Source organism: Podarcis bocagei, assembly GCF_964188305.1.
Source record: "Podarcis bocagei genome assembly, chromosome: 13".
NCBI classification, from domain to species: domain Eukaryota; kingdom Metazoa; phylum Chordata; class Lepidosauria; order Squamata; family Lacertidae; genus Podarcis; species Podarcis bocagei.
In genome coordinates, this window is record NC_138138.1 from 10248503 (window position 1) to 10273566 (window position 25064).

General features: G+C 45.6%; 1 protein-coding gene across 2 annotated transcripts in view; it reads left to right on the top strand.

Annotated features, from left to right (window-relative positions):
- The window catches only part of G3BP2 (G3BP stress granule assembly factor 2), a 38260-nt gene extending 14514 nt beyond the window's left edge, over positions 1–23746 (top strand). The window contains exons 4-12 of one of the 2 annotated variants that reach the window (XM_081166568.1): positions 5121–5294; positions 5719–5809; positions 9327–9429; positions 11209–11389; positions 13499–13597; positions 16641–16743; positions 17923–18051; positions 18217–18335; positions 20880–23746. In XM_081166568.1, the coding sequence (XP_081022694.1) occupies positions 5121–5294; positions 5719–5809; positions 9327–9429; positions 11209–11389; positions 13499–13597; positions 16641–16743; positions 17923–18051; positions 18217–18335; positions 20880–21152 (1272 nt within the window). In that variant the 3' untranslated portion in view covers positions 21153–23746. The remainder of the gene's footprint in view (positions 1–5120; positions 5295–5718; positions 5810–9326; positions 9430–11208; positions 11390–13498; positions 13598–16640; positions 16744–17922; positions 18052–18216; positions 18336–20879) is intronic. The other variant, XM_081166569.1, reaches the window with a different exon arrangement.
- Positions 23747–25064: the final 1318 nt, after the last annotated feature.

Genomic DNA, 25064 nt, shown 5'->3' on the forward strand with positions numbered 1-25064 from the left:
GAGCATAGCCATTTGTTTGCAGCAGCAAAAATATCAGGGTTGTTTCCAATGCAGAGCTGAAACCTATGGGCTTTTTTTTTTTGGTCATGTATGCTGATTTCTATAGGCCTTCTTTGAGTTTGGCTTAGTTGGATGCAACCCTTAGTTGCCAGATGCTGGAAACAATTATCCCCTGCAGTGTGTAAAAATATGGGATATGACTGATATACAGTGGTGCCTCGCAAGACGAAATTAATTCGTTCCGCAAGTCTCTTCGTCTTGCGGTTTTTTCGTCTTGCGATGCAGGGTTTCCCATAGGAATGCATTGAAAATCAATTAATGCGTTCCTAGGGAAACCGCCTTCAGACCAGGTCCAGGGACAGTCTGTCCCCGGACCTCTTCTGAAGGCTGGGGGGGGGGGAACAAGGGCTTTTCTTCCCACCCCCAGCATTTTAAAAAACCCTGGGACAGCGGAGGACTTCTCCGCTGTCCGGGGCGATTTAAAAGCCCCTGGGAAGGCAGGCAGGGGGGACAAAGACTTTCGCCCCCTGCCCGCCTTCAGAAGGTGTTCCCGCCCCCCGCCCCACTTCGGAACAGCTTTCCGAAGTGGGGCGGCTGGGGCAGGTGTCCCCGCCCCCCCGCCCCACTTCGGAACAGCTTTCCGAAGTGGGGCGGCTGGGGCAGGTGTCCCCGCCCCCCCTCCCCACTTCGGAACAGCTTTCCGAAGTGGGGCGGGTGGGGCAGGTGTCCCCGCCCCCCTCCCCACTTCGGAACAGCTTTCTGAAGTGGGGTGGCTGGGCCAGGTGTCCCCGCCCCCCCTCCCCACTTCGGAACAGCTTTCCGAAGTGGGGCGGCTGGGCCAGGTGTCCCCGCCCCCCCTCCCCACTTCGGAACAGCTTTCCGAAGTGGGGCGGCTGGGGCAGGTTTCCCCGCCCCCCCTCCCCACTTCGGAACAGCTTTCTGAAGTGGGGCGGCTGGGCCAGGTGTCCCCGCCCCCCCTCCCCACTTCGGAACAGCTTTCCGAAGTGGGGCGGCTGGGCCAGGTGTCCCCGCCCCCCCTCCCCACTTCGGAACAGCTTTCCGAAGTGGGGCGGCTGGGCCAGGTGTCCCCGCCCCCCCTCCCCACTTCGGAACAGCTTTCCGAAGTGGGGCGGCTGGGCCAGGTGTCCCCGCCCCCCCTCCCCACTTCGGAACAGCTTTCCGAAGTGGGGCGGCTGGGCCAGGTGTCCCCGCCCCCCTTCGGAACAGCGTTTTAAAATGCTGGGGGTCGGGAGCGAAGCGCTGCCGACCCCCAGCATTTTAAAATCTCCCCGTGTCCCGGGAAGATTTTAAAATGCTGGGGGTCGGGCTGCTGACCCCCAGCATTTTAAAACCTTCCCGGGACACGGGGAGATTTTAAAATGCTGGGGTTCGGCAGCGCTTCGCTCCCGACCCCCAGCATTTTAAAACCTTCCCGGGACACGGGGAGATTTTAAAATGCTGGGGGTCGGCAGCGCTTCGCTCCCGACCCCCAGCATTTTAAAACCTTCCCGGGACACGGGGAGATTTTAAAATGCTGGGGATCGGCAGCGCTTCGCTCCCGACCCCCAGCATTTTAAAATCTCCCCGGACAGGGGGAGATTTTAAAATGCTGGGGGTCGGCAGCTAACGCTTCGCTCCCGACCCCCAGCATTTTAAAATCTCCCCGGGACAGAGACTTCTCTGCTGTCCCTTGGAGATTTTAAAATGCTGGGGGTCGGCAGCGAACGCTTCGCTCCCGCCCGCCAGCATTTTAAGATCGTCCGGGGCAGGCGGGGGGGAAGGCAGGCGGGGGGAGCAAAGACCTTTGCCCCCCGCCGGCCTTCAGAAGAGGTCCTCTTCTGAAGGCCGGCTGTGGGCGAAAGTCTTTGCTCCCGACCACCAGCATTTCCCTATGGGCTTTCGTCTTGCGATGCAAGCCCATAGGGAAATTCGTCTTGCGAAGCGCCTCCAAAACAGAAAACCCTTTCGTCTTGCGGGTTTTCCGTCTTGCGAGGCATTCGTCTTGCGGGGTACCACTGTACCATACAATCAAAGTTCAAGGAGGAATAGGGATATAAATGGACATTGAGAGAGAACTCCAGACATGGTGAATCCTGTTTAATTTTTTACCCTGAACTGCACTAGGGTCAAGTGATGGGGCACATCCTGTTGCATTTAACATTTCCCCTACCTTATTTTTTTAACAGATAGGGTGTCCTCCGAAGCAAAGGTGTGGACATTTGTGTCTGCCATCTTTGTTTCCCAGAGCGCTGTGCCATAGAACACACATAAGAATGTGAAAAAGCAAAGATGGTAGGCACGATTATCTGGAGCCTTCGTAGGGGTAGGTTTGTTAAAGTTGGGGAAAGACAGACAAGGCTTCTGAAAAGTTTCAAATACATTTGATTTCCCATAGAGTTTCTTGCTTGGCAGTGCTAATGTAAGAGGCTGATATCCAACAGACAATATTGGGCTTGGATGTGGGAGACCACTTCTTTCAAGGCCTCATGGTGTGACATTGGGTCAGGTCAGTTATTTTGTGCGCTTCAGAGGCTTCTATGCAAAAATGAATAATAGTGACCTATTTAAAAAGGCAGCATAGAGATTATCAAGTGCCTAGGGCTTTTGGTTTTCAGTGTTCTTGGTAATTCTGTACTGAATGTCTATGCATTTTTCGTTGTCTTTCATTTCTGTTACTTTAGCAATAGATGATCCCAGTTTTTAAAATAGAACCTGATTTTTGACTTCAAAAACTGCCAGAAAAAGAGCTCTAGTCTTGAACCAGCATCAAGACATGTAGATAGTAATCCATGCCTTTGTATCCATGTAATCTGCTCTTAACAAAAGGATAGGGGAATCTTAGGCCTTCTTGACGTTGGCCAATGGTCCAGGGTAATGGGAATTTTAATCCAACCTACAGACCTACAGACTCTCCACCTCTGCCCTAGCAGTGATACAGTTGTGATGTGGTAGAACATGCTGCAGTCTTTAAAAGGTGCACCCAGAGTTTCAAAATATTTATTCAGCGCTTGCTGGGATAGCTGCATATTGCACATTCGAATCGGATGCATTTTCTATGAAGATGATGTAGTTCCACACCTGTAGTCGTCTGTTTTTCTCTGTTGTCATCCAGATTTGGTATTTTCAGGGAAATGGCCAGCCCGTTCCTTGAAATGTTTTAAGACAGCCCGGGATCCCTGATTTCATGGTTGCTGCCCTGAGGCACATGCTTTCAAAACTATATTAACGACTGTTGCATTGTTCTCTTGCTTTCCTAATTAGACACTTAAAAAAAACACCTAAAGCAAAACTTAGCCCAATTACATGTCCTCATCCTCCCCCCACCCCCCAGATTTTAAAATACTAGATTAAGTTTATGACCACATGAAAGAGCTGCAGTGTAGTCCGTTGGCCTGCAGCCAGAATCCTCCTTGTATTAATTATGTAAATAAAAGTATAAAAAATATACCTAGTTTTTACTGGAAAAGAGAGAAAATTAGCCATGGGGATGAGCTTTGGGTTTTCTTGAAAACACTGTAGCATGCTTTAAAAATTATTACAGTGGTACCTCGGGATGCGAACAGGATCCGTTCCGGAGCCCAGTTGGCATCCTGAATGGAACGTAAGACGTGATGGTGCATCTGCGCGTGTGCAGGTCACGTTTTACTGCTTCTGCACATGCGCATGACGTCATTTTGAGCATCTGCGCATGCACGAGCGGTGAAACCCAGAAGTAACATGCTCCATTACTTCCGGGTTGCCATGGAGCGCAACCCGAAAGCGCTCAGCCTGAAGCACATTCAACCAGAGGTATGACTGTAATATTATTTTCATTATTATTATTATTTATTATTTTCTACCAAAAGTGCATTTCTCCCACATAATGTGGCACAATAGCTGTTGAGCTGCGTTACCAGCATCTGATGTGCAGAAACGTCTGAGAATTTCTTGGCTTCCCCTTTAGATTCTTTGAGCAGAGAAGATGTAGGCAGTTTGAGTTGCTCATGGCTGGGGCCGAAGCAAAAGGTTGAGTTTCACAAAATTACTTGTGAAAAGCCTGTGGAATTTCATGGAGGTTGAGGCAAAAATCCTTGTCCCTTCCTTCTTCACTCCATCCTTTCCCAAACCTCCTAGTGAGTGAAAGTGTATGTGTGTTCTCCGCCTCCTCCTCCCCCCCCCCCTTACTACCTTTCTTCCCTAGGACTTTCCCCCTACTCTTTCTAGTGTTTAACCAGGGTCCACCATTCAGGCACTGCTGTTGCAAGTACTGCAGCAGCCTTTCCTTGGCCTGTGCTGAGAAAAGCTTACTGGAGGTGGATCTGGATAGCTGGAATGGCTGCTTTGTTTGCTTGTCAGGATAGTGCCACCCTTGGCCAAACTAACCAGCTGTGTGGCTCTCTCTCAAATGCATTCAATGGAACATTGCAGCAGCCTTAGCTGTAGCCATAGAGTGAGGCACCAGGGCAGTAGGTCAATGGCTGTACAGGTGAGCAGGTGCCTTGGAAGAGGGAGGGAACCTTAAAGAGTCACATCTTCACTCTACCACATTTTAATTTATGTTAAACTTAGTTATGAAGCTGTGTAGCATTATGGAATTTTATCAACTAGCTTGTATCTACCGGTTATTGACCAACACACACACACACACACACACACACACACACAGAGCGCGCTTGTACAGATAGAAAAGGAAGAATGTGTCTCCCATGCTCTCTACATTGAAGGAAAAGCATTTCCATATTCAGCATTTTTAAAGCAATGCACTCAGTATTAAGAGGCCCTACCTAACAAAGGAAAACATCTATACAGTGGTACCTCTGGATGCGAACGGGATCCATTCCGGAGCCCTGTTCACATCCTGAGCAGAACGCAACCTGCGTCTGCGCGGGTCACGATTCGCCGCTTCTGTGCATGCGCGTGACGTCATTTTGAGCATCTGCACATGCGCGAGTGGTGAAAACCGGAAGTAATCCGTTCCATTACTTCTGGGTCGCCGCAGAATGCAACCTGAAAACGCTCAACCTGAAGCGTCCTTAACCCGAGGTATGACTGTAGTTATCAAAATCAGGTACTGAGAGCTTGGGGTTTTATTTTAAATTTTTGGCTAAGTGGGATTTAAGTTTCTTTTATTTTGTCTCTAGGACATACACAAGAAGGTGATGTCCCTGCAGTTTAGTGAATGCCGCACTAAGATCCGCCATGTGGACGCTCATGCAACTCTGAACGATGGAGTAGTTGTGCAAGTCATGGGGGAGTTGACAAATAATGGGCAGCCGATGAGGAAATTCATGCAAACCTTCGTATTGGCTCCAGAAGTAAGTAGCCACCATGAACTTCAAGCAGCAGGGCCCTAAACACGAGTTGATCCCAAATGATCGCCCTCACTTCAGAAACGTTTCAACCATCTGTGGCTGGAACAAATCTTCCTAGACTAAACATAGCACTTATTTCTGCAAGCTTGCTTTGGTCCCTCCACCAGCAATCTTATCTAGGTGTACATAGCTGCAATTATAGCTTCCAGGTAAAGGCCATTCATATATATGAGATGCCAAGTGTTCCAAATGAATTGAACATTATGGCTGAGAACTCTTACATTTCGTGTCATTACATTGGTAGACACATGAATGCAAAAGGAAAAGGGCAACTGAATTTGAAAGCAATATGTTAGAATTCCAGAGAGTTAGTTAATCAACAGTTGAGTTGTTGTTGTTTTTACCCATGGTGTGTTTGTTTTTACAGGGATCTGTTCCAAATAAGTTTTATGTACACAACGACATATTCCGTTATGAAGATGAAGTATTTGGTGACTCTGAAGCTGAACTAGATGAAGGTAAGGGAATCGGTCAGAGTTGGGATGTAGGAAGCCCTGCTAGCTCAGACTAAAGGCCTCTGATCCAGTGTTCTGTTTTGACAGCAGCCAAATGAGATACCTATAGGAAGTCCAAAAGCAGGACTTCAAGGGAGCAGCATGCTGGAACTGAGAAATTCAGGAAATGAACCTGAGCACAACTCACTGTGGAAACTGCATACAGTCATATCTCTAGTTGCGTTAGCTTCATGTTGTGGATTTTCGGGTTCCGAACACGGCAAACCCGGAGGTGTATACTTCCGGGTTTCGCTGCATGCGCAGAAGCGTTCTTTGCGCATGCGCAGAAGCGCACACATGTGCAGAAGCGCTGCTCAAGTTGCTGACTTTTTGGGGTGCGAACGGCACCCCAGAACGGATCGTGTCCACAACTAGAGGTACCATTTTAGAGGCAATCCAAGCTGAGCTAGCACATATTTCCACAAACATTTTGTGCTCCAGGTCGAAGGGATAACACCCTAGCCTTTGAATAAAAGTATGCTTATCTGAGTGCTGCTCAGGTTAGTATCTGGCTGGTGTGGCCTAATCCTGCTTGGGTTATTGTTGCCACAATCCAGCCTGGTAACAAGCCCTGCTAGCAATTTTGCACTTGGCAGGGCCTGACTAGATTATTCAAGATTCTAACCTTGCAGTTATTTGCCTGTTGCTATTCTGATTCAGTTCCCACAAAGGGCAATTTAAATGACGTTTGAATGAATCTGATTGATATTATCATGGCTGTTGTTGACCCCGGGGGGCTGACCGGTCTGTTACCCTTTCATATAACTATCAACTTGACCGGAATTCTTTCTTTCAGTTTACAGTAAGGAAAGATCAGAGAGGTGGCTGTTAGGAATAAATTGTAGTTGGGGGAAAATTTTGTCTGTTTAAAAAAGAGCAAGTCTCCTATGTGCAGACATGCAGTGGTGTGGGGGTGGTTAAGCTGAGCATTGCAGTAGTATTGTGCTGTGTGAGTCAGATTTCATTCAGAGACCAAGCACATGTTCCTCAGGAAAGATGAACGAGAAAAGGGAGCAGTGACTATACAGTGATGGAGGTGGAGCCAAAGAGAATTGCAATGTTCTGTGACTCTCTTCAGTGAACAGTACATTCCCACAGTTGTGCTTGTTGCTATTGAGTCGGCTACTTCCAAACTAAATTACTTTCCACTTTGTCAGTTTGGAGGCTAGACTGGCTGAATGCAAAGAAAGGCCTGAGGAGGCAAAGAAATAAAGGAATATCAGCTAATTTTGAATGGGAAGGATTTCTGAAATAGAGCATGTGACTGACATATAAAGAGTATCATTTCGGATGCATTCGAGTAAAACACTTTCTGTATCCAGCTGCATTGTGGTGGATTCTTCTTAATTTGATGGTTTTCGGAATTTGTGGCAGATCATTCAGTTAGTGTGCTATAATCGATCTTACGAAGGAACGCAGGTGGCGCTGTGGTCTAAACCACTGGGCCTCTTGGGCTTGCCGATAAGAACGTTGGAGGTTCGAATCCCCACAACGGGGTGAGCTCCCGTTGTTTGGTCCCAGCTCCTGCCCACATAGCAGTTCGAAAGCACATCAAGTCCAAGTAGATAAATAGGTACCGCTCTGGCGGGAAGGTAAAACGGTATTTCCATGTGCTGCTCTGGTTCGCCAGAGCCACATGACCTGAAAGCTGTCTGCAGACAAATGCCGGCTCCCTCAGCCTATAGAGCGAGATAAGCGCACAACCCCAGAGTTGTCCACAACTGGACCTAATGGTCAGGGGTACCTTTACCTTTTTAATCAATCTTATAGTCGCAAATGAAAGTGCCTTGATCTTAATAGAGCTCCTCTTTTTTACAGTAATACAATGCACAGCAGGTGTATCTATTCTGGATTATAAACCTATGTACAACCAGTGAAAGCTGTGGGTGGAATTCAACATAGTGCCAAGTCCCTGGGCTATGCATGTGGAAAATGAGGTCTGCTCAAACAATAGGACCTCCCCATCCCATACACATTCCATTCCTCCACCCTTCTGGTGCAGATTTAGGGGGTGTACGAAAGGAGGAAAAGGGAGAAAGTACTACCGTGTGATGTGGGTGGCGCTGTGGGTTAAACCACAGAGCCTAGGACTTGCCGATCAGAAGGTTGGTGGTTCGAATCCCCACGATGAGGTGAGCTCCCACTGTTCAGTCCCTGCTCCTGCCAACCTAGCAGTTCGAAAGCACGTCAAAGTGCAAGTAGATAAATGGGTACTGCTCCAGCAGGAAGGTAAACGGCGTTTCCGTGCACTGCTCTGGTTTCGCCAGAAGCGGCTTCGTCATGCTGGCCACATGACCCGGAAGCTGTACGCTGGCTCCCTTGGCCAATAAAGCGAGATGAGTGCCACAACCCCAGAGTCGGTCATGACTGGACCTAATGGTCAGGGGTCCCTTTACCTTACTACCGTGTGAGCAGGCCACGTTCTGTGCAGGCAGCAACTTAGTTGAATCCAGCCCTCAATTATAGCTTTCCCTTTAGTCATTTAAAGTGAACGATCGAGTCTGATTTTGCTTGGTGCCTATTTACTGGGTGGTTCAAACTCTATAGACCCTTATGCACATGGTTCAAATACTTTGGTTGGCTCTGGTAATCAGCCTAAAGTTGACACTGACGGGACAACGCTGATCTTCCCAGCTTTTGGGGTGGGTGGGGCCTTGTCCCTGCCAGCTTGCTGATCTTGAGAGGCACTCTACACACAGCTCATGGTTATAGATGATGGAGCTTTCAGTTCAAAGTTCAGGGGTTGGGTGGGGGATTGTCTAGTCCACTTTGAATTAGGGGGCATTTGATGTCTCTGACGTGCAAGAAAAATTGCCTAATCTCCTTACCTACCAAATTTTGCAGCCCTGTGAATTGGAGGGTACTTGTTCACTGGTTTGTTGTTGTTTAGTCGTTTAGTTGTGCCCGACTCTTCATGACCCCATGGACCAGAGCACGCCAGGCACTCCTGTCTTCCACTGCCTCCCGCAGTTTGGTCAAACTCATGTTAGCAGCTTCGAGAACACTGTCCAACCATGTCGTCCCCTTCTCCTTGTGCCCTCAATTTCAATCAGGGTTTTTTCCAGGGAGTCTTCTCTTCTCATGAGGTGGCCAAAGTATTGGAGCCTCAGCTTCAGGATCTGTCCTTCCAGTGAGCACTCAGGGCTGATTTCCTTCAGAATGGAGAGGTTTGATCTTCTTGCAGTCCATGGGACTCTCAAGAGTTTCCTCCAGCACCATAATGCCTCCACGGCATAGGTCATAGCTTCTGAGTTATTCAAGCCCCTTCGCCACAACAAGGCAATGATCCATGAAGGAGGGTTCATTGCTTAAAAGACTTTAATATGTTAATCTAACTAAGCATTGCCGATCTACTTCACTCTGCACTGTTCCATATTATATACAACGTTGTTGCTGTCAGTAAAGAGGCACGTTCCTTTAAAAGTGCTGTTCTCCTACTTAATTACCAATAGTTAAAAGGACTTTCTCTCTAACGTTTTAGAGTCAGAAGATGAAGTAGAAGAAGAGCATGAAGAAAGGCAGCCATCCCCTGAGCCTGCTCAAGAGAATGCAAGCAGTACTTATTACGATAATCACCCTGTAACGTAAGACAACTTTATATTCTTACATTGCAACCAGTCTATGCAAAATTCGTTTCATTTTTTAAATTATATAAATTCCATTTTAACAATATTGAGACATCCTGTTTTCAGCTCTTTTATCTTTAGCCTGTGATGAAATCTAATGTATGGAACTTATAATCAAAAGACGCTGAAAGATTGTTCACGTTGTGTTTCTGAGCAACAACATACTCCCTCTGGAAGATTTTTGTAAGGATTATTGCCTTACAGTGATTCTTGTAGTGTATAGAGAAATCAGAACAGAATTTATGTGAGGCATTAATGTGTAGCCCTCTTTTTAAATATTAGGCAGATGTCGTCTCAGTTGTCTTTTTAGTGCCTACTTGAAATCCATTTTAAGTAGAGATCTTTCCCATTCTCCTTCTCTGCTGGATATGTTTTTTAGATGTTTTGTCAGTTGTGTGTGAGCTGCCCTGGGCTTTGGGGAGGAAGGGTGTGACTGAGATACATACATAAAAGAAAATGTATTTCTCTTTTGGTTAATTTTACTTGTAACCAAAAATTACTGGCTTATGTATGCAAGCAGTAAGTGCTAGGGCTGTAAGGGGATGAGGTAATTGATAAGGCAAACGTAAGGCAATCCTTGGGAATCATCTAGGAAGGAAATTAATTTGTTAAACTGTGTTTCTTGGTGTGCACACTAGTGGAAGAATGGCTATGTAGTTTTTTTTATGGCACTATAGGAATGATGGATTTGTCCAGCTATCAGTAGTCAAAGTTTAAGGGGCCAGTGAAATTGTGCTTCAACAGAAAAGAGTTTAACAAAATCATGGATTGCAGGATGGTTGAGATGCATATGCAACATGGGGTAAAGGCTGGTAGGATGTACAGTCAGCTTTCCCCACCGATAGCTACCGTTGCTCATCGCCCTGATCTGGCCACAGTGATCCATGCGACGTTCACCTCCAGGCTTGATTATTGTAACTCGCTCTATGTGGGGCTGCCCTTAAAGCTGACCCAGAAACTCCAGCGGGTGCAGAATGCCGCGGCGAGGGTCCTTATGGGGTCCTTGCCGCGGGATCACATTCATCCAGTGCTTTACCAACTGCACTGTCTCCCAGTGGAGTACAGGGTCAAGTTTAAGGTGCTGGTTTTGACCCTCAAAGCCTATGCAGCCTAGGACCCACGTACCTACTGGACCGCCTCTCCTGGTATGCCCCATGGAGGACCTTAAGGTCCACAAATAACAACACTCTAGAGGTCCCGAGCCTCAAGGAGGTTAGATTGGTTTCAACTAGGGCCAGGGCCTTTTCAGCACTGGCCCCGACTTGGTGGAACGCTCTGTCACAAGAGACTAGGGCCCTGCGGGATTTGACATCTTTCCGCAGGGCCTGCAAGACAAAGCTGTTCCACCTGGCCTTTGGTTTGGACTTGGTCTGACCCTTATGTTTCCCTCCCCTTATGGTTTTGATTTATCAGCTACTTTAAAATGAGACTGCATTTTAAATTGCATTTTAACCTGTATTTTAAATTGGGGTTTTTTCCTTCTCCTCCCGCCTTTTTTGCCTATTATGTTTTTACTGTGATTTTATTGGTGTTAGCCTCCCTGAGCCCGGCTCTGGCCGGGGAGGGCGGGGTATAAGTATAATTTTTATTATTATTATTATTATTATTATTATTATTATTATTATTATTATTATTATTATATTTATTATTAATATTGTTATTATTATTAGTCGGTATATCTGGTTCTGCTATCTGTTAGCATTTTAGAATTAATTTAGCTGCATCCAATTCTTCTAGTAATGGAATAGAAGAAACGTTGGAAGAATCTACTCACGAACCTGAGCCTGAGCTGGAATCTGAATCAAAAGCTGAGGAACTAAAACCTGAAGCGGAAGAAAAAAACATTGAAGAGCTAGAAGGAAAGTCTCCATCCCCACCTCCTGCAGAAACAGTTTCTCTACCACAAGAACCACCAAAGGTGGGTTAATTTTCGATGCTTTGTGTAACTAGACTGAAGATGGCTGTCAAACTCGGATTGTGAGGAAACGTGGGTAGCTATAATCACAAACAGAACTGGTGGGAGTAGCTTTCTGCGTTGAGTATTCAGTATAAATGAGTGTTCCCATTGCCCCGTCCATACAAATGGACATTCACGTTACTTATAGTCCAAAGCCAATTGAAAAATGTTTCTAATGGGTACTGAGGCTAGTAAATGTATTTTAAGAACCTTCTTAAAAATCAAAACTCATTAGTACTGTTGATAGAGGACAGCAAGTTTTTAACATAATTGATTCTTTACTGCTTTCTTACAATGTAAATTGAAATGCATCCAGTCTCATGATTCCCTTCCCTCCCAGTAGAAGGGGAAAATATTGCAGGCACTGTGTTCTGTTATGACAGCCTATTTGAGAGCTTTGGGAAGGTTATGATCTTGAGTATTTACACCTATTGCTTTTTAGCTATGACATACTTAGCTATTACAGAGTAATCATGTTTGCTGCCTCTGGCTGAGACTCCTTCAGGAGAACATTCTATAAATAGGGATCACAACCAATTAGACCCGTTCCCTAATTGTGCCTACCTAACCTCTGGTATAAGGGCACCTGTAGAAGGATCTTGGATCAGCTGGGATAGGTTGATTTGGAAGAGGTGGTCCTTCAGAGATACTTTAGTCCAAGTCATAAAGGCAACAGCTGAAATACCGTATTTTTTGCTCTATAAGACTCACTTTTTCCCTCCTAAAAAGGGGAAATGTGTGTGCGTCTTATGGAGCGAATGCAGGCTGCGCAGCTATCCCAGAAGCCAGAACAGCAAGCGGAATTGCTGCTTTCACTGCGCAGCGATCCCGCTTGCTGTTCTGGCTTCTGAGATTCAGAATATTTTTTTCCTTGTTTTCCTCCTCCAAAAACTAGGTGCGTCCTGTGGTCTGGTGCATCTTACAGAGCGAAAAATACGGTAAAGTAATTCCTGGTCCACTGATGAGCACAATTCAAACACTCTGAATTGTGCTTGTCAGTGGACCAGCAATCAGTTTTAACTGCTTCAAAACAGACAAGGTAAATTCCATATAACTGGTCCCAGTCAGTATTCTAACCTGTTTTGAATCATCTGAAGCTTTTGACTGTTCAAAGCACATCCAGTGCTTTACAGTAGTCTAAATGGGAAGTTACCAAGGGGATCTGCCTATTTCCTTTCTGGTGGGATCTTAGCATGCAAACCAGCCCAAGCTGGTAAAAGCCACTTCATGCTGCAGATGCCACTGGGTTGTAAAAATTTAGAACAGAACCCAGTAGCATCTCTAAACTGAACTTTCTTTTCTAGGGGGGAGAGGTCCTAGTGTGGTCCTGAGAGCCAGTGTGGTCTAGCGGTTAAGAGCGGTAGTCTCGTAATCTGCTGAACCAGGTTCGCGTCTCTGCTCCTCCACTTGCAGCTGCTGGGTGACCTTGGGCTAGTCACACTTCTCTGAAGTCTCTCAGCCCCACTCACCTCACAGAGTGTTTGTTGTGGGGGAGGAAGGGAAAGGAGAATATTAGCCGCTTGGAGACTCCTTAGGGTAGTGATAAAGCGGGATATCAAATCCAAACTCTTCTTCTTCTTCTTCTTCTTCTAGTTAGGGAAGACCCTGGTTGGTCCTAATTGCAGCTAATGACAGAAATGATATCGCATGCTACCACAATTAAGACTGACAGGGAAAGTGTGAGGGAATTTGGTCCTGAGAGCAAAAGGATTGTGGATAGTGCCTGTGTTTGGCCTGTTTCCAGTCTCTGGGAATATTAAGTCTGTACTACCCCCCAAAGAATGATACAGCACGAAAAATGTACTCCTACATAACTGCCCTCTCTTTCACCCCTCGTTAAGTGAGTATAGGATTGCAACCTAAGGTGATGAATGTGATCTGTTGAAATGAATAGATAACTAAAATGGTAAAAAACATTCACAATCTGTTTTGCTGGCATCGTATTATGATTGCACTTAATTCTGAGACTGTCTTGCCATAGAGCAAATGTTTCTATTGGTCTAGTTTTCCCATAAGAAATGTTCGTGGTTTTCCATGATGAGCAGCCCAGGTTTGTTGCATTTCCTGCAGGCTTTCTCTTGGGCTTCAGTGACCAGTAAAAACCTGCCTCCTAGTGGTACTGTTTCTTCCTCTGGAATTCCACCCCATGTTAAAGCACCAGTCTCACAGGTAACCAGTCTGTGAACACCTTAGATTGTCTGCTTGTTTACATCTACAAACTGCTTCACTAACAAAGCAAGTTACAATTCCTCGAATTGTGCCAATTGGCTGCTTAATATATATCCCAGCACCCTGTACCAACTTACGACTGTTTTGTAGACTGGTTCATTCATTTCTTACAAGCAGTGCTATTTTTCTAGAGAAAGGTGCTGGAACTTGCCATGAACGCCTCCCTTGTTCTCTTATAATGGCAGTGGCGCCCACTTGAGAGCTGCTGGAACTGAATTCTGGCAAGTTCTGGCTGAAAAAAGCCCTTCTTACCAGTATTATTGTTACTCCTATTTCCAGAATGTTTGTGGCAGTGCGATATATAAGTTGTCTGGAACAAAGGTGTAGAAGGGATCCCTTGGGGATCATCCACACTTTCGTTTGAACCGTATTTTGAAAATCTGAGAAGTCTATGTGCGCATATTTCATTATTCAGGATATCATACCCAGTTACTTTCTTTAAAACAAAAAACTTCTTTATTTTTCTGTTTCAAAAAATGCATATAATAAACAATCCCTATATACCCCCACCCCCAAGAAACATTCCATTCATACGCAAAATAAATGATACAGTCAAACATTAAGCAGGTTTGTACAATAGTTTAGAGCTGATTAAAGCAGTTAAGGGTCTTCTACTCTCCGTTTTAAGAGATTGTCCCAGAGTGAACCACGAGTAGTTGAAAAGGTAGTTGAGTTTCTCTTTCTGCACCTTAAAATTACTAGAGAATGTTTTGTGGAGGACACGGAGATAGGTTTAAGCACAATGCTGCTGCTTTCCCCTTAAAAAAAAACTTAGCAAATCTGCATAAACACAGCTACCATACCAAGAGGCAAGGTGCAGAACCCAGCTCTGGTAGTAGACATTTAAAGATGTCACACTAGCAGCATAATCGGACCCTTTGACACAGCCCACTGTTGCAAGCTTAGTTGAAATGAACAGGGCAGTGGTTTTCAACCAGTGTGCTGTGGCACCTTGGGGTGCCTTGAATGATGGTCAGGGCTGCCACGGACAACACTGGCCTCTGTCCCTCTTTCCTTCCCTCTCACCGCTGATGTCCTCTTGTGTCTCTGCCTCCCAAAGGCTTGCACAGCTGTTTGTTGCAGCAGCCCTGGCTACTAGCTCCACAGGCGAATGGTGCCTCTGGGGCTGGCCAGCGGGTGCTGGTTTCCAGGAGCTGAGGCAGCTTCGGAGCAAGCAAGCAAGCACTTCAGAGAGCCCAGCCAGCCAGTCCGCCAGCCCTTGCTGTTGGAAATGGACAGACAAGTCCCAGGCCCCTGTGGAGCAATGTGAAGAGGCACCTCTCTTTGGGGGCAGCTCAGAGACCAGGGGCAGCGGCTGCCCGGAGGACTCCCAAGGAGAGGGGAGAGGAGAGGAGGCTGAGGGAACACTCCACAAGGAAGGGTTTTGAAAAAGGGTGAGGGGCTACCAGCTCTACAGGCAAGGGGTGAGCCCCACAGGGGTGCCACAGATAGAATGTAGTTGGTCAAGAGAGCTATGAACTCAAAAAGGTTGAAAACCTTTACAGTAAAACATTGCTGGCAGTGTATATAAGATTTATAGTTTTCCCGAGTGTTAAAATCATTATGTGTAAAACCATCTATTGACATGGGCATAGGAGTTGTCTCCTGTGCCCATGTCATAAAATATTTGAGGGGGCTACCCCCCTCCCAAAATTGATGGGCATTGCCATTCAAATGGTGTGTGTCTGTTGTGCCATGTGATTGATTATGTGGGGCGGTAATTACCTGCCCACCCCTCAAAATATTTTACTCAAGTTGGCCTGGAGATGGCCTCTCTCACTAATGAGTCGGTAGGATTGGTTAGTGTAGAAAGAAGCCACGTGTTTTATTGCCATCAATCCCTTTAACACTGAATACCAACAGGAATGGAGTCAAAGTTGGGTCATTGAGAAATAAGAGGGAGGTATTGGCTTGTAGAAATAAATAATAATAAATCCATTTAAAAACAAACACTCCATAGCTTTAAAAGGTAAAGGGACCCCTGACCATTAGGTCCATTCATGACCAACTCTGGGGTTGTGGCGCTCATCTCACTTTATTGGCCGAGGGAGCCGGCGTACAGCTTCCGGGTCATGTGGCCAGCATGACTAAGCCGCTTCTGGCAAACCAGAGCAGCGCACAGAAACGCCGTTTACCTTCCTGCCAGAGTGGTACCTATTTATCTACTTGCACTTTGACGTGCTTTCGAACTGCTAGGTTGGCAGGAGCAGGGACCGAGCAACGGGAGCTCACCCCGTCTCGGGGATTCGAACCGGCAAGTCCTAGGCTCTGTGGTTTAACCCACAGCACCACCCGCGTCCCTATACTCGCTAGCTTTACAGTCTAACAAATTAATAAAGATACAGCACACAAGGGAAAGAGGGGATGAGGGGGGAAGAGGAATATAAAATTCGAAACCTAGGCTCCAATTTCTAGGCAGTTCCTATATTGACCAGCTGGCTTAGTTCATAGCTCAGTGGCAGGAGGTGCCTGATGGAGCTTGGCCTCCAGCAAAGCAGATGACTTGCACCCGGCTTCCCGTCTCTCCCACCAAGGCACCAAGCTGGCCTTTCGCAGCAGAGCCAATGGGGGGAGCTCTGCTTCTCAGCTCTCCCAGTGCTTAAGCTGCTCTTTGATAGTAGCTCTCATGGCATGGTGCTTAAGAAGGCCCCTGACTTGGGGGGGGGGGGCTTTTCAGGGTTGCCAGGGGCTGACCCTTGAAAACCCTCATCACCACTAGTGCTTTGGGCCTTAGCTAGCCTGAGTTCAGAACTACTCGATGTAGTTCAGAACTCGATTCAGTGCTCTGTTTTTCTGTTTTATAACAAAAAGTAAGCCCTACAGTCCTGGATTGGTACAGAGGAATTCATAAGTGGAATGTTTTTCCAACTACAAAACAAAACAAAAAACCCCAACAGCTTTATTCTGCATTTATGAGTTGCTCTGCTTCGGCTGTCCAAGTTACCTTTAGAATTTTTGCTAACCGTGCCTTTTCTCGTTCCAGCAAAGAGTAGAAACGAAACCTGAAACCCAGTCTCAACCTCCTCGTGTGCGTGAACAGCGTCCGCGGGAGCGGCCAGGCTTTCCCTCAAGGGGCCCTAGACCAGGTAAAAAAATCCAAGCACCAGTATTTCAAATTTGGCTTACAGTGGGTTTTCTGGGTTTTCCTTAGAAAATCAGGTCGTTCACCTGGTTTGACAGGTTGGATGGCCATCTGTTATGGATGCTTTAGTTGAGATTCTTGCATTGCCGGGAGTTGGACTCGATGACTCTCAGGGACCCTTCCAACTCCACAATCCTATGATTCTGTGGCCTACCCTAAGTCTTCTAGCTTTAAATTTGAATGTGAAAGGCCCTTATGGCCTTGAAGGTACATGACAATTACACACATACACACAGAAAGAGGGCTTTCCCCCAAAGGTTTTTGCCAAGTAACAAATGAACAGTTTCTGAAAATACGTTCTTTAAAAAAAGCCCACCTGTTTTCCTCTAAGAACAAGAAGAAAACACATCCAGCTAAATCTGAACTTGACTATTTACCTATCTTAAGTTAATAAATAGGCATTTCCATTTCTGCTGGAGTTCCTCTTCTAGTTCCATTTGCAGTCTTCTCTTTTGCAGTGTTCCAAGTGTGCTCTCTAACTTCCACAGTGCTCCAGCCCCTTTTATAGTACTTCAGTGCTCTATCTTTGCTCTTTTTAATTCCCTCGTCCTTCTCTCTCTCTCTCTCTCTCTATATATATATACAGTCATACCTTGGGTTAAAGACGCTTCAGGTTAAATCCTTTCAGGTTGCGTCCCGCGGCAACCCAGAAGTAATGGAATGGGCTACTGCTGGGTTTCGACGCTCGCACATGCGCAGACACTCAGAATGATGTCACGCGCATGTGCAGACGTGGCAAATCACGACCCGCGCAGACGCGGGTTGCGTTCACATCCAGAGGTACCACTGTATATATATATAATGTTACTTCAACTTTCTCTCCTAACCTTTTAGCCTGCCAGAAAGGGAATAGAATCCAGGATAAGTTTCTAGTCGTTGATACCTGTTAGGTTTCTCCCCTGCCTCCCCTTAAAACTTTTAGGCTTCATTTTCTCCTAACTGTGAAATCCCCGGCTGAATTTTGACATTCCTGATTACAACAGATAATAAGCAAAGACAGCATCCATTTTATGAAATAGAACTGAACATGCGATTGAATCCAGAGTTCATTCTCGACAGCAGGAACATTCCATATGTTTGTAAGCTGACTGCTGTTTGCATCCCGGTTTTGTATGAATGCCAGGTCGAGGAGATATGGATCAAAATGAATCAGACAATCGACGAATAATTCGCTATCCGGATAGTCATCAGCTCTTCGTTGGCAATTTACCACATGATATTGACGAGAATGAACTGAAAGAGTTTTTCATGAGTAAGTGGCACATAAGTGCAGCTTGAGGTGGTGGGGATTCTTGCTAGTCACATATTAAGTTACCTCTCTAATTAGCATTGCTGAAATTGCCTTCTGAGTAAACTGACTTGCTGCCTAATAGATGTTATACATTTTCCCATAACCATCTACACCCTGCTTTCACAGGCTTTGGGAATGTTGTGGAACTTCGCATCAATACTAAAGGTGTTGGAGGAAAACTCCCAAACTTTGGCTTTGTGGTGTTTGATGACTCTGAGCCAGTTCAGAAGATTTTATTGGCAAAAGTAAGTAATCTACCCTAGTCACCATGTGATAAACTAGTGTTAGATTCTGTTAGATTCAATGACGCATTGAATTCTGCTGTCTTAGACTTTTGTAAGTCCCCACCCACTTAACATTCATCCATCAATGGATTTCTGTGAACCAGGAATAAGACAGTGAAAGACCGGGCTTAAAAGCCTTTCTCCTTGAGGTGCTATGGGGGGGGGGTTGTAGGTAAGTGTTCTGTGTGGAAAAAGCTTAATAATGCTATTTCCCACTTGCAGCCTGAAGTGATAAGAGTCCATTCTGTCAGGGGGGTGGGGAGTGTTGGAACCGAGGGGTGAAAAGCCAGCTGTCTCGGCCATCTCCCTCTCAGCCTTGCCGCTGCGGAGATCCATCAGTCATCCTCCTCCGACGTGCTTCTGCGACTCAAGTTGCGGTGCATGCTGGAGCACGCATTACTCAGCAGAGTAATCGCACAACAGAATCAGGCCCGAGGCGTGGATACGATACTAAGCTATGCATTTATTATACATAAATCAGGACAAAGAAAAACATGGCCTCTCTCCTTGTCGTTCTTCTTGGAGAGAGAGAGAGAAAAAAGCAGTACAGAGCGGAAGTTCCGCTCATGCCAGCAATCTGTCCTGGAATGTAAACAGACATGTGACATGTAACAATCCCACATATCTGCAGCTCGGGAGGAGTGTTATCCCAACAAGGTTAGGATCTGGCTGTAGGCCTGTTCAGATGGCACTTTCCTGCCTTTTGTAGATCAATACTTCATAGTGAAGTCTAGGAACAAGTTATGCACCTACTCTCCTTCCTCCCCACTGCACATTTATTGTAGTGGCTTTAAAACAAACAAAGGGGAATCTCCCTAACTCCGCAATCCAGACCTCAATTAAAAGAAGGATTTGAATTGAAGGTTTATGAAGAGGCCACAGTTAATGCATAGCAAGCGATAGCTGAACTGATGAGAGGCAAAGTTCAGTGTAAACCAGTCCCTAGTTAATGTAATAGTGAAAATAATCCTCTCCTATCCGAAAATAGGTCACAGCTATTTGTTTGCGACACCATTGAATACTGAGAGTGTTCTAAATTGCAAAGTGTTATTACTGAAAATTACCGCTCTTGAAAGGAGTGAATCAGGATAGAGATTTGAGGGCATAACTTTAGATGCGGCACAAAACGGTTGATTAGAACGCATACAGAATTACAATGTACGGTAGAAAGCGGCAAGAGAATAACTTCGCAATATTTCAAGATAACAGGAAGCAGTGCTATTTTTCTAGAAAAAGAGGTGCCAGAACTCACGATGAACACCTCCCTCGTCCTCTTAGAATGGGAATGGCACATACCTGAGTTCTGGCTGACAGACCCTGACGGGAAGTCATATTCTTGTAATTATTATTTTTTTAATGACCAGTTGCTTACTGTGTTTGGAAAATCAGCTCAATTGAGAATTGGCCATCCTTGCGCCCAGATCCTAGACCTGAAGAAAGGAGTGATCTGGGATAACTAAGAACATGCATTGCTTCTAAAGTGGAGTTTTGTAAGGAATGTTCAAAGTATGGCAGCTTCTGCCTCACGGGGTCTCTGCCATGGGAGCATATTCACTCAGTGCTTTTCCAGCCTCACTGGCTCCCAGTGGAGTACAGGGTCAGATTTAAGGTGCTGCTTTTGACCTTTAAAGCCCTTCACGGCCTAGGACCCTCGTACCTACGGGACCGCCTCTCCCAGTATGCCCCACGGAGGACCTTAAGGTCCATAAATAGCAACACCCTAGTGGTCCCGGGCCCTAAGGAAGTTTGATTAGCCTCAACCAAAGCCCAGGGCCTTTTCAACACTGGCTCCGGCCTGAAGGAACACTCTGTCTCATGAGACCAGCGCCCTGCGGGATCTGCTTTCTTTCCGCAGGGCCTGTAAGACAGAGTTGTTCTGCCTGGCCTTTGGCTTAGAATCAATTCGATTCCCTCCCCCTCTTTCTTTTTTCCTTTCTCCTCCTGTGAAGGGGCTGCATCCTAATCTTTTAATGTTGTATTTAATCTTCTTTTTAAAGTTGCATTTCAATCAGCTTGTTTTTATTATTGGTTGTTAGCCGCCCTGAGCCCGGTCTTGGCTGGGGAGGGCGGGGTATAAATAAAATGGATTATTATTATAGATTTCTGCCATCCATACAAACAACGTTGTCACAGATGGTGCAAAATAACATCCACTGGGTCTGTGTATTGTAGCTAGCAAGATAGCAGTAATAAGAATTGCTAATGATATGACAACCTGAATGCTAACTAGCATTGTGATTGACACACTCTAAAGAAACTATGCGTTCTGATCTGGTCTGCCAATGACTGTCAGCAGTTAGGTTAGCTATGCACACTCAGTGCTCTAATGTTGCATGCATGACATGGAGATGATGATGATGATGATTATGATTATGCCCAGCCACTCTGGGAGCCTTCTGCATATGTTCTACTAAGTGAGCTAATGAACCTCTTTGGACACTATAAAACTAGCTAAGCTTTTGGTATTAACGCTTTATCTTCTCCTTCCCTCCCCGCCCTATCAAGCCTGTTATGTTTCGTGGTGAAGTGCGCTTGAACGTAGAAGAAAAAAAGACCAGAGCTGCTCGTGAAAGGGAGACCCGAGGTGGTGGCGATGACCGCAGAGATATCCGGCGCAACGACCGAGGTCCAGGGGGTCCACGTGGCATTGTGGGTGGTGGAATGATGCGAGACCGCGATGGAAGAGGGCCTCCTCTAAGGGGTGGCATGGCCCACAAACTTGGCTCCGGAAGAGGAACTGGGCAGATGGAAGGCCGGTTCACAGGTCAACGTCGTTGAAGACCCAAATGTTGGCAGGCAGTCTTGGCAGTGATACATTATTCGTCGTGTTTGCATTCTTGTTAATTTTCTGGCTTTGGAATGTAACACAGCCTTTTTGATCATTTCTTTGATGTGAGAAACATCCTTTGGTTACCAGTTAAATTGAGGTGGACGTTCTTTCCCCAATTTCACAAAGAAGTCACACTGTTAACGTATAACTTAGACTTGGAGATTAAGAACTGAGAAATGACCATTTAAACTTTCTGCAGCAACAACTTTAAAAAAAAAAAAAAGGACAAGGGCGTGCCTAATTTGAGTTAAGGTCCTTTCAGTAAAACAAAACAAAAAAAGCACCCTCCTGCTACACATTTTGTGTAAGTGTTACTGTTTCTGCCTATTACTGTTGGAAACGCAACTAGTGCAATCTTTGCAATTGGAGAAGCTTATCCTTTTCCCCCCTTACAGAACAGTTGGCTCCAAACAACTCCCGTTTTTACGAACTCAAAAGCGCACTAATGGGTATTTGACTCCTTTTACGTTGACATCTGCTGAAAGCAGCAAGGAAAAAGTAGCTTGTGAATCGATGCAGGCATCTGCTCTGCTTTGCTCTGACCAATATATGTACACACACACAAACCTTAACGAGACTACAAGTATGTTCCAGAAGGAAACCATTTAGCTGTAAACACAGATGTAAAAACTTCAAAAATCATAGTCCTGAAAACGAACAAGTTTGGTTTGGTTTGTTTTTTTAAAGGATTTAATGAGCTCCCCCACCTTTCTCCAGAACAGGGATGGCTAACCGCTCAACACACTCCTCCTCCCCTTTTCCCTTTCTGTAAGCAGTGTACAGTGAAAAATTGTCTCTACTGTATTGAGGTCTCTGGTAATGTAATAAGCATGATGGTGCCTTCAATTAAATACATCATTCCAGTGTTGCTGGTGATTTTGTACAGTATAGTGGTATGAATGGCTGTGCTGCAAAACTTTTAACAGCTGTAAAAAAAAATATGTTTATAAAATCATTGTATAAAAAATTGCAGTATCTTGAAATCGGTAAAGGTTACTGGAATATTATTTGCCTAGCTCTGCGGTTGACATGTTTCTGAAGCCTTTGAAGGAGGGAGGAAAGAAAATGGCTGCATTTTTAAGAGAAATGGAGTTGCGGAAGCGTGTGTGCATTCTTGCATAGACAAGTCCAAAGTTAATCAAGCACGTACCTTTGTTTCAAGTATACTTCGGATAAGCATATTTAACATAAAACTTGTTACACCTCAAGGATACTGCAATTTTCACAGGGCAGGAGAATAGCTCAAAGTAATTGCTATTTCCGGGTTTCTGAACTGTCGTCACCCACTTTGCACAACCTCGAAGCGGCTCAGAATTGTACATGGAGGGAGCACCTCTTGTGTATTTGGATTTTTTTTTTAGAGCGTCTTGAATTTTGGTGAGAGGTTTGCTGTTTCCAGGTTCCTGTTTGCATAGATCGCACATTCCAGAAAACTGCAAATGTAGCAAAACGACGCTCCCCCGGCTTCACGCTGGACAGCTCAGTAAGCCTCAGGATTACTCTTGAGGAGGGGAGGCAAAAATATGTGACCACTCAGAGCTGCTCTAAGCATGGAAGACCTCACTTGTTTTAATGTAACAAAAATGCCTAATGCAAGGAGCATTTGGTTAAAAGTGACCATTGCTGTTTCCTATGAATGTGGAAAATCTTGCCTGTGTGTTAAGGGGGAGGGGGAGTGAGTTTGCATCATTTTCTCCCCTCCCCCCCCCAATAATAATAATAATAATAATAATAATTGAGGTCTTCCATGTTTGACGGTAAGTCTTGCACTATTTTCATACACTTTCTGGGACACGTTTCTCTTTTTCCATGGTTATATTTGGGGGCGTGTTTTGTGTTGGAACTGTTTCATTTTCAGACGATGCCTGGAAATGTACTTGAATGCCTCACCACAAACCATAAACCTTTAAGATGAAAGCCTTTCTTTAAACTGCTCTTCTCAGCAAGCGGTTTGCTTACCAGTGTTTTGTGTTCCTTGACTTTTTTTTTAGTGCTATGGTATTGCCCTGCGATCTTAAAAGAAAAAAACTCTTAAAAGGCAAATGGCACTGGAGAAATAATCAGAAAAATACGTAACTGACAATTAGAGGAGCTACTGAGCCATTCAGCTTACCCGGCCGGTTTCTTTAAATGCCATGAATTAACAATATTGGAAGCATACACAGAAGTTTACATGGTGACCGTTCGCCTACTGTACTGTGGACTCATAGTGTTCTCGTCCCTCCTTTCAATAAATGTACCTCTAGAAGAAAAACGCAACAGATCTCCTTTGACCTGTTATAAACTGCTGATTTGTTGACAATGGGGTAGTATTGCTATAATTGCAGTCCTATTTCAACAAACTTGCTTTAACCATCTTTTGGCTTTAGTAGGTATGCAAGACAGTGGACTACCATCTTTATTGCTGTAATGTGTTGAGCATTATATGCTAGTAGAATCTAGTTTAATTGTTGCAGGTGGAAAGTATTTACTTTTTAAGTTTCCATTTTTGAATGTGTTTTGACTAAACATACCAATAAACTACTGATGTCTGCAGCATTCATCAATGGTCCCGAATTCTCTTCTCAGTGGAATTGGTGTTCCTCCGTGGCAGTTATCTACATGGAAAGGCAATCGTGCCGGTGCTGTTGATCCCAAAATTGCTGTTGATCTGATAATTTAACTAGCAGTGGATTCCGCACCTTGCAACAACTTGCATCTTACGCTGTCAATCCGCATGTCAAAATTCTTTGTGTTGTAGCTGCTGTGAAAATATATGCACGTTGACACAGTTGTAATTGTCCATCACGCATGCTGAACCCATGGCCCTTTCTAAACCTACTAGATCTTTTATGCCAGCAAAAGAGCAGAGTCTTTACTGTAGGCCATTCAGCAGAACTTACCAAATCACATGTACTGCACTATCCGTTGCCTTTGGTGTTGAATTTTCTTGTTCTCGCTCTCCAAGGCGAAGGCTATTCTTCCACCGCTGCTGCTTCACCGTAAGCCTGTCACTTACGGAACAGTTGAAATTTTCAAACTGAATTTGTATATTCTATCTTGAGGTCCAGTTCATGCAGGCAGCTGATGAAGTGGTGAAACTATCCCTGGACTGTACCACCCAGTGGTGTTTTGATGCACGTGTGGGCAACTCAAGACTTGACGGCTGATAGATCTTAAGACAGCATGAAAAATTGTGTTGTTGTACCTGTACACTCCCATTGTCTCCCGAGACAGATGCCAGCAACACTTTGACTTCTATTTGTCACAAGTGGCTAGTTCAACAGACAGCTGCTTATTTTGCGCAGTGATGATAAAAGTCTTTTGCATTCCAGCAGAAGGCCCATGGCTTGGCTCATGGCGAAGGTCCCAGGTTCAGGGCCCGATCTGTTCGAAACCTTGGAGCTGTTGCCAGTTGAAGGTAAAGGGACCGCTGACCATTAGGTCCAGTCGTGGCCGACTCGGGTTGCGGCGCTCATCTCGCTTTACTGACCAAGGGAGCCGGCGTACAGCTTCCGGGTCATGTGGCCAGCATGACTAAGCCGCTTCTGGCCAACCAGAGCAGCGCACGGAAACGCTGTTTACCTTCCCACCAGAGCGGTACCTATTTATCTACTTGCACTTTGACGTGCTTTCGAACTGCTAGGTTGGCAGGAGCAGGGACCGAGCAACGGGAGCTCACCCAGTCGCGGGGATTCGAACCGCCGACCTTCTGATCGGCAAGCATTTATTGCATTTATATCCCCCCTTCAAGGAGTACATCGTTCACCTTCCTCCTCCGTTAATCCCTACGACAGCCCTGTGAGGTAGGTTAAAAGGCTGCGGCTGGCCCGCTGGTGTCACTCTGTGTGTTTCATGCCTTAGTGGGGATTTGAACCCTG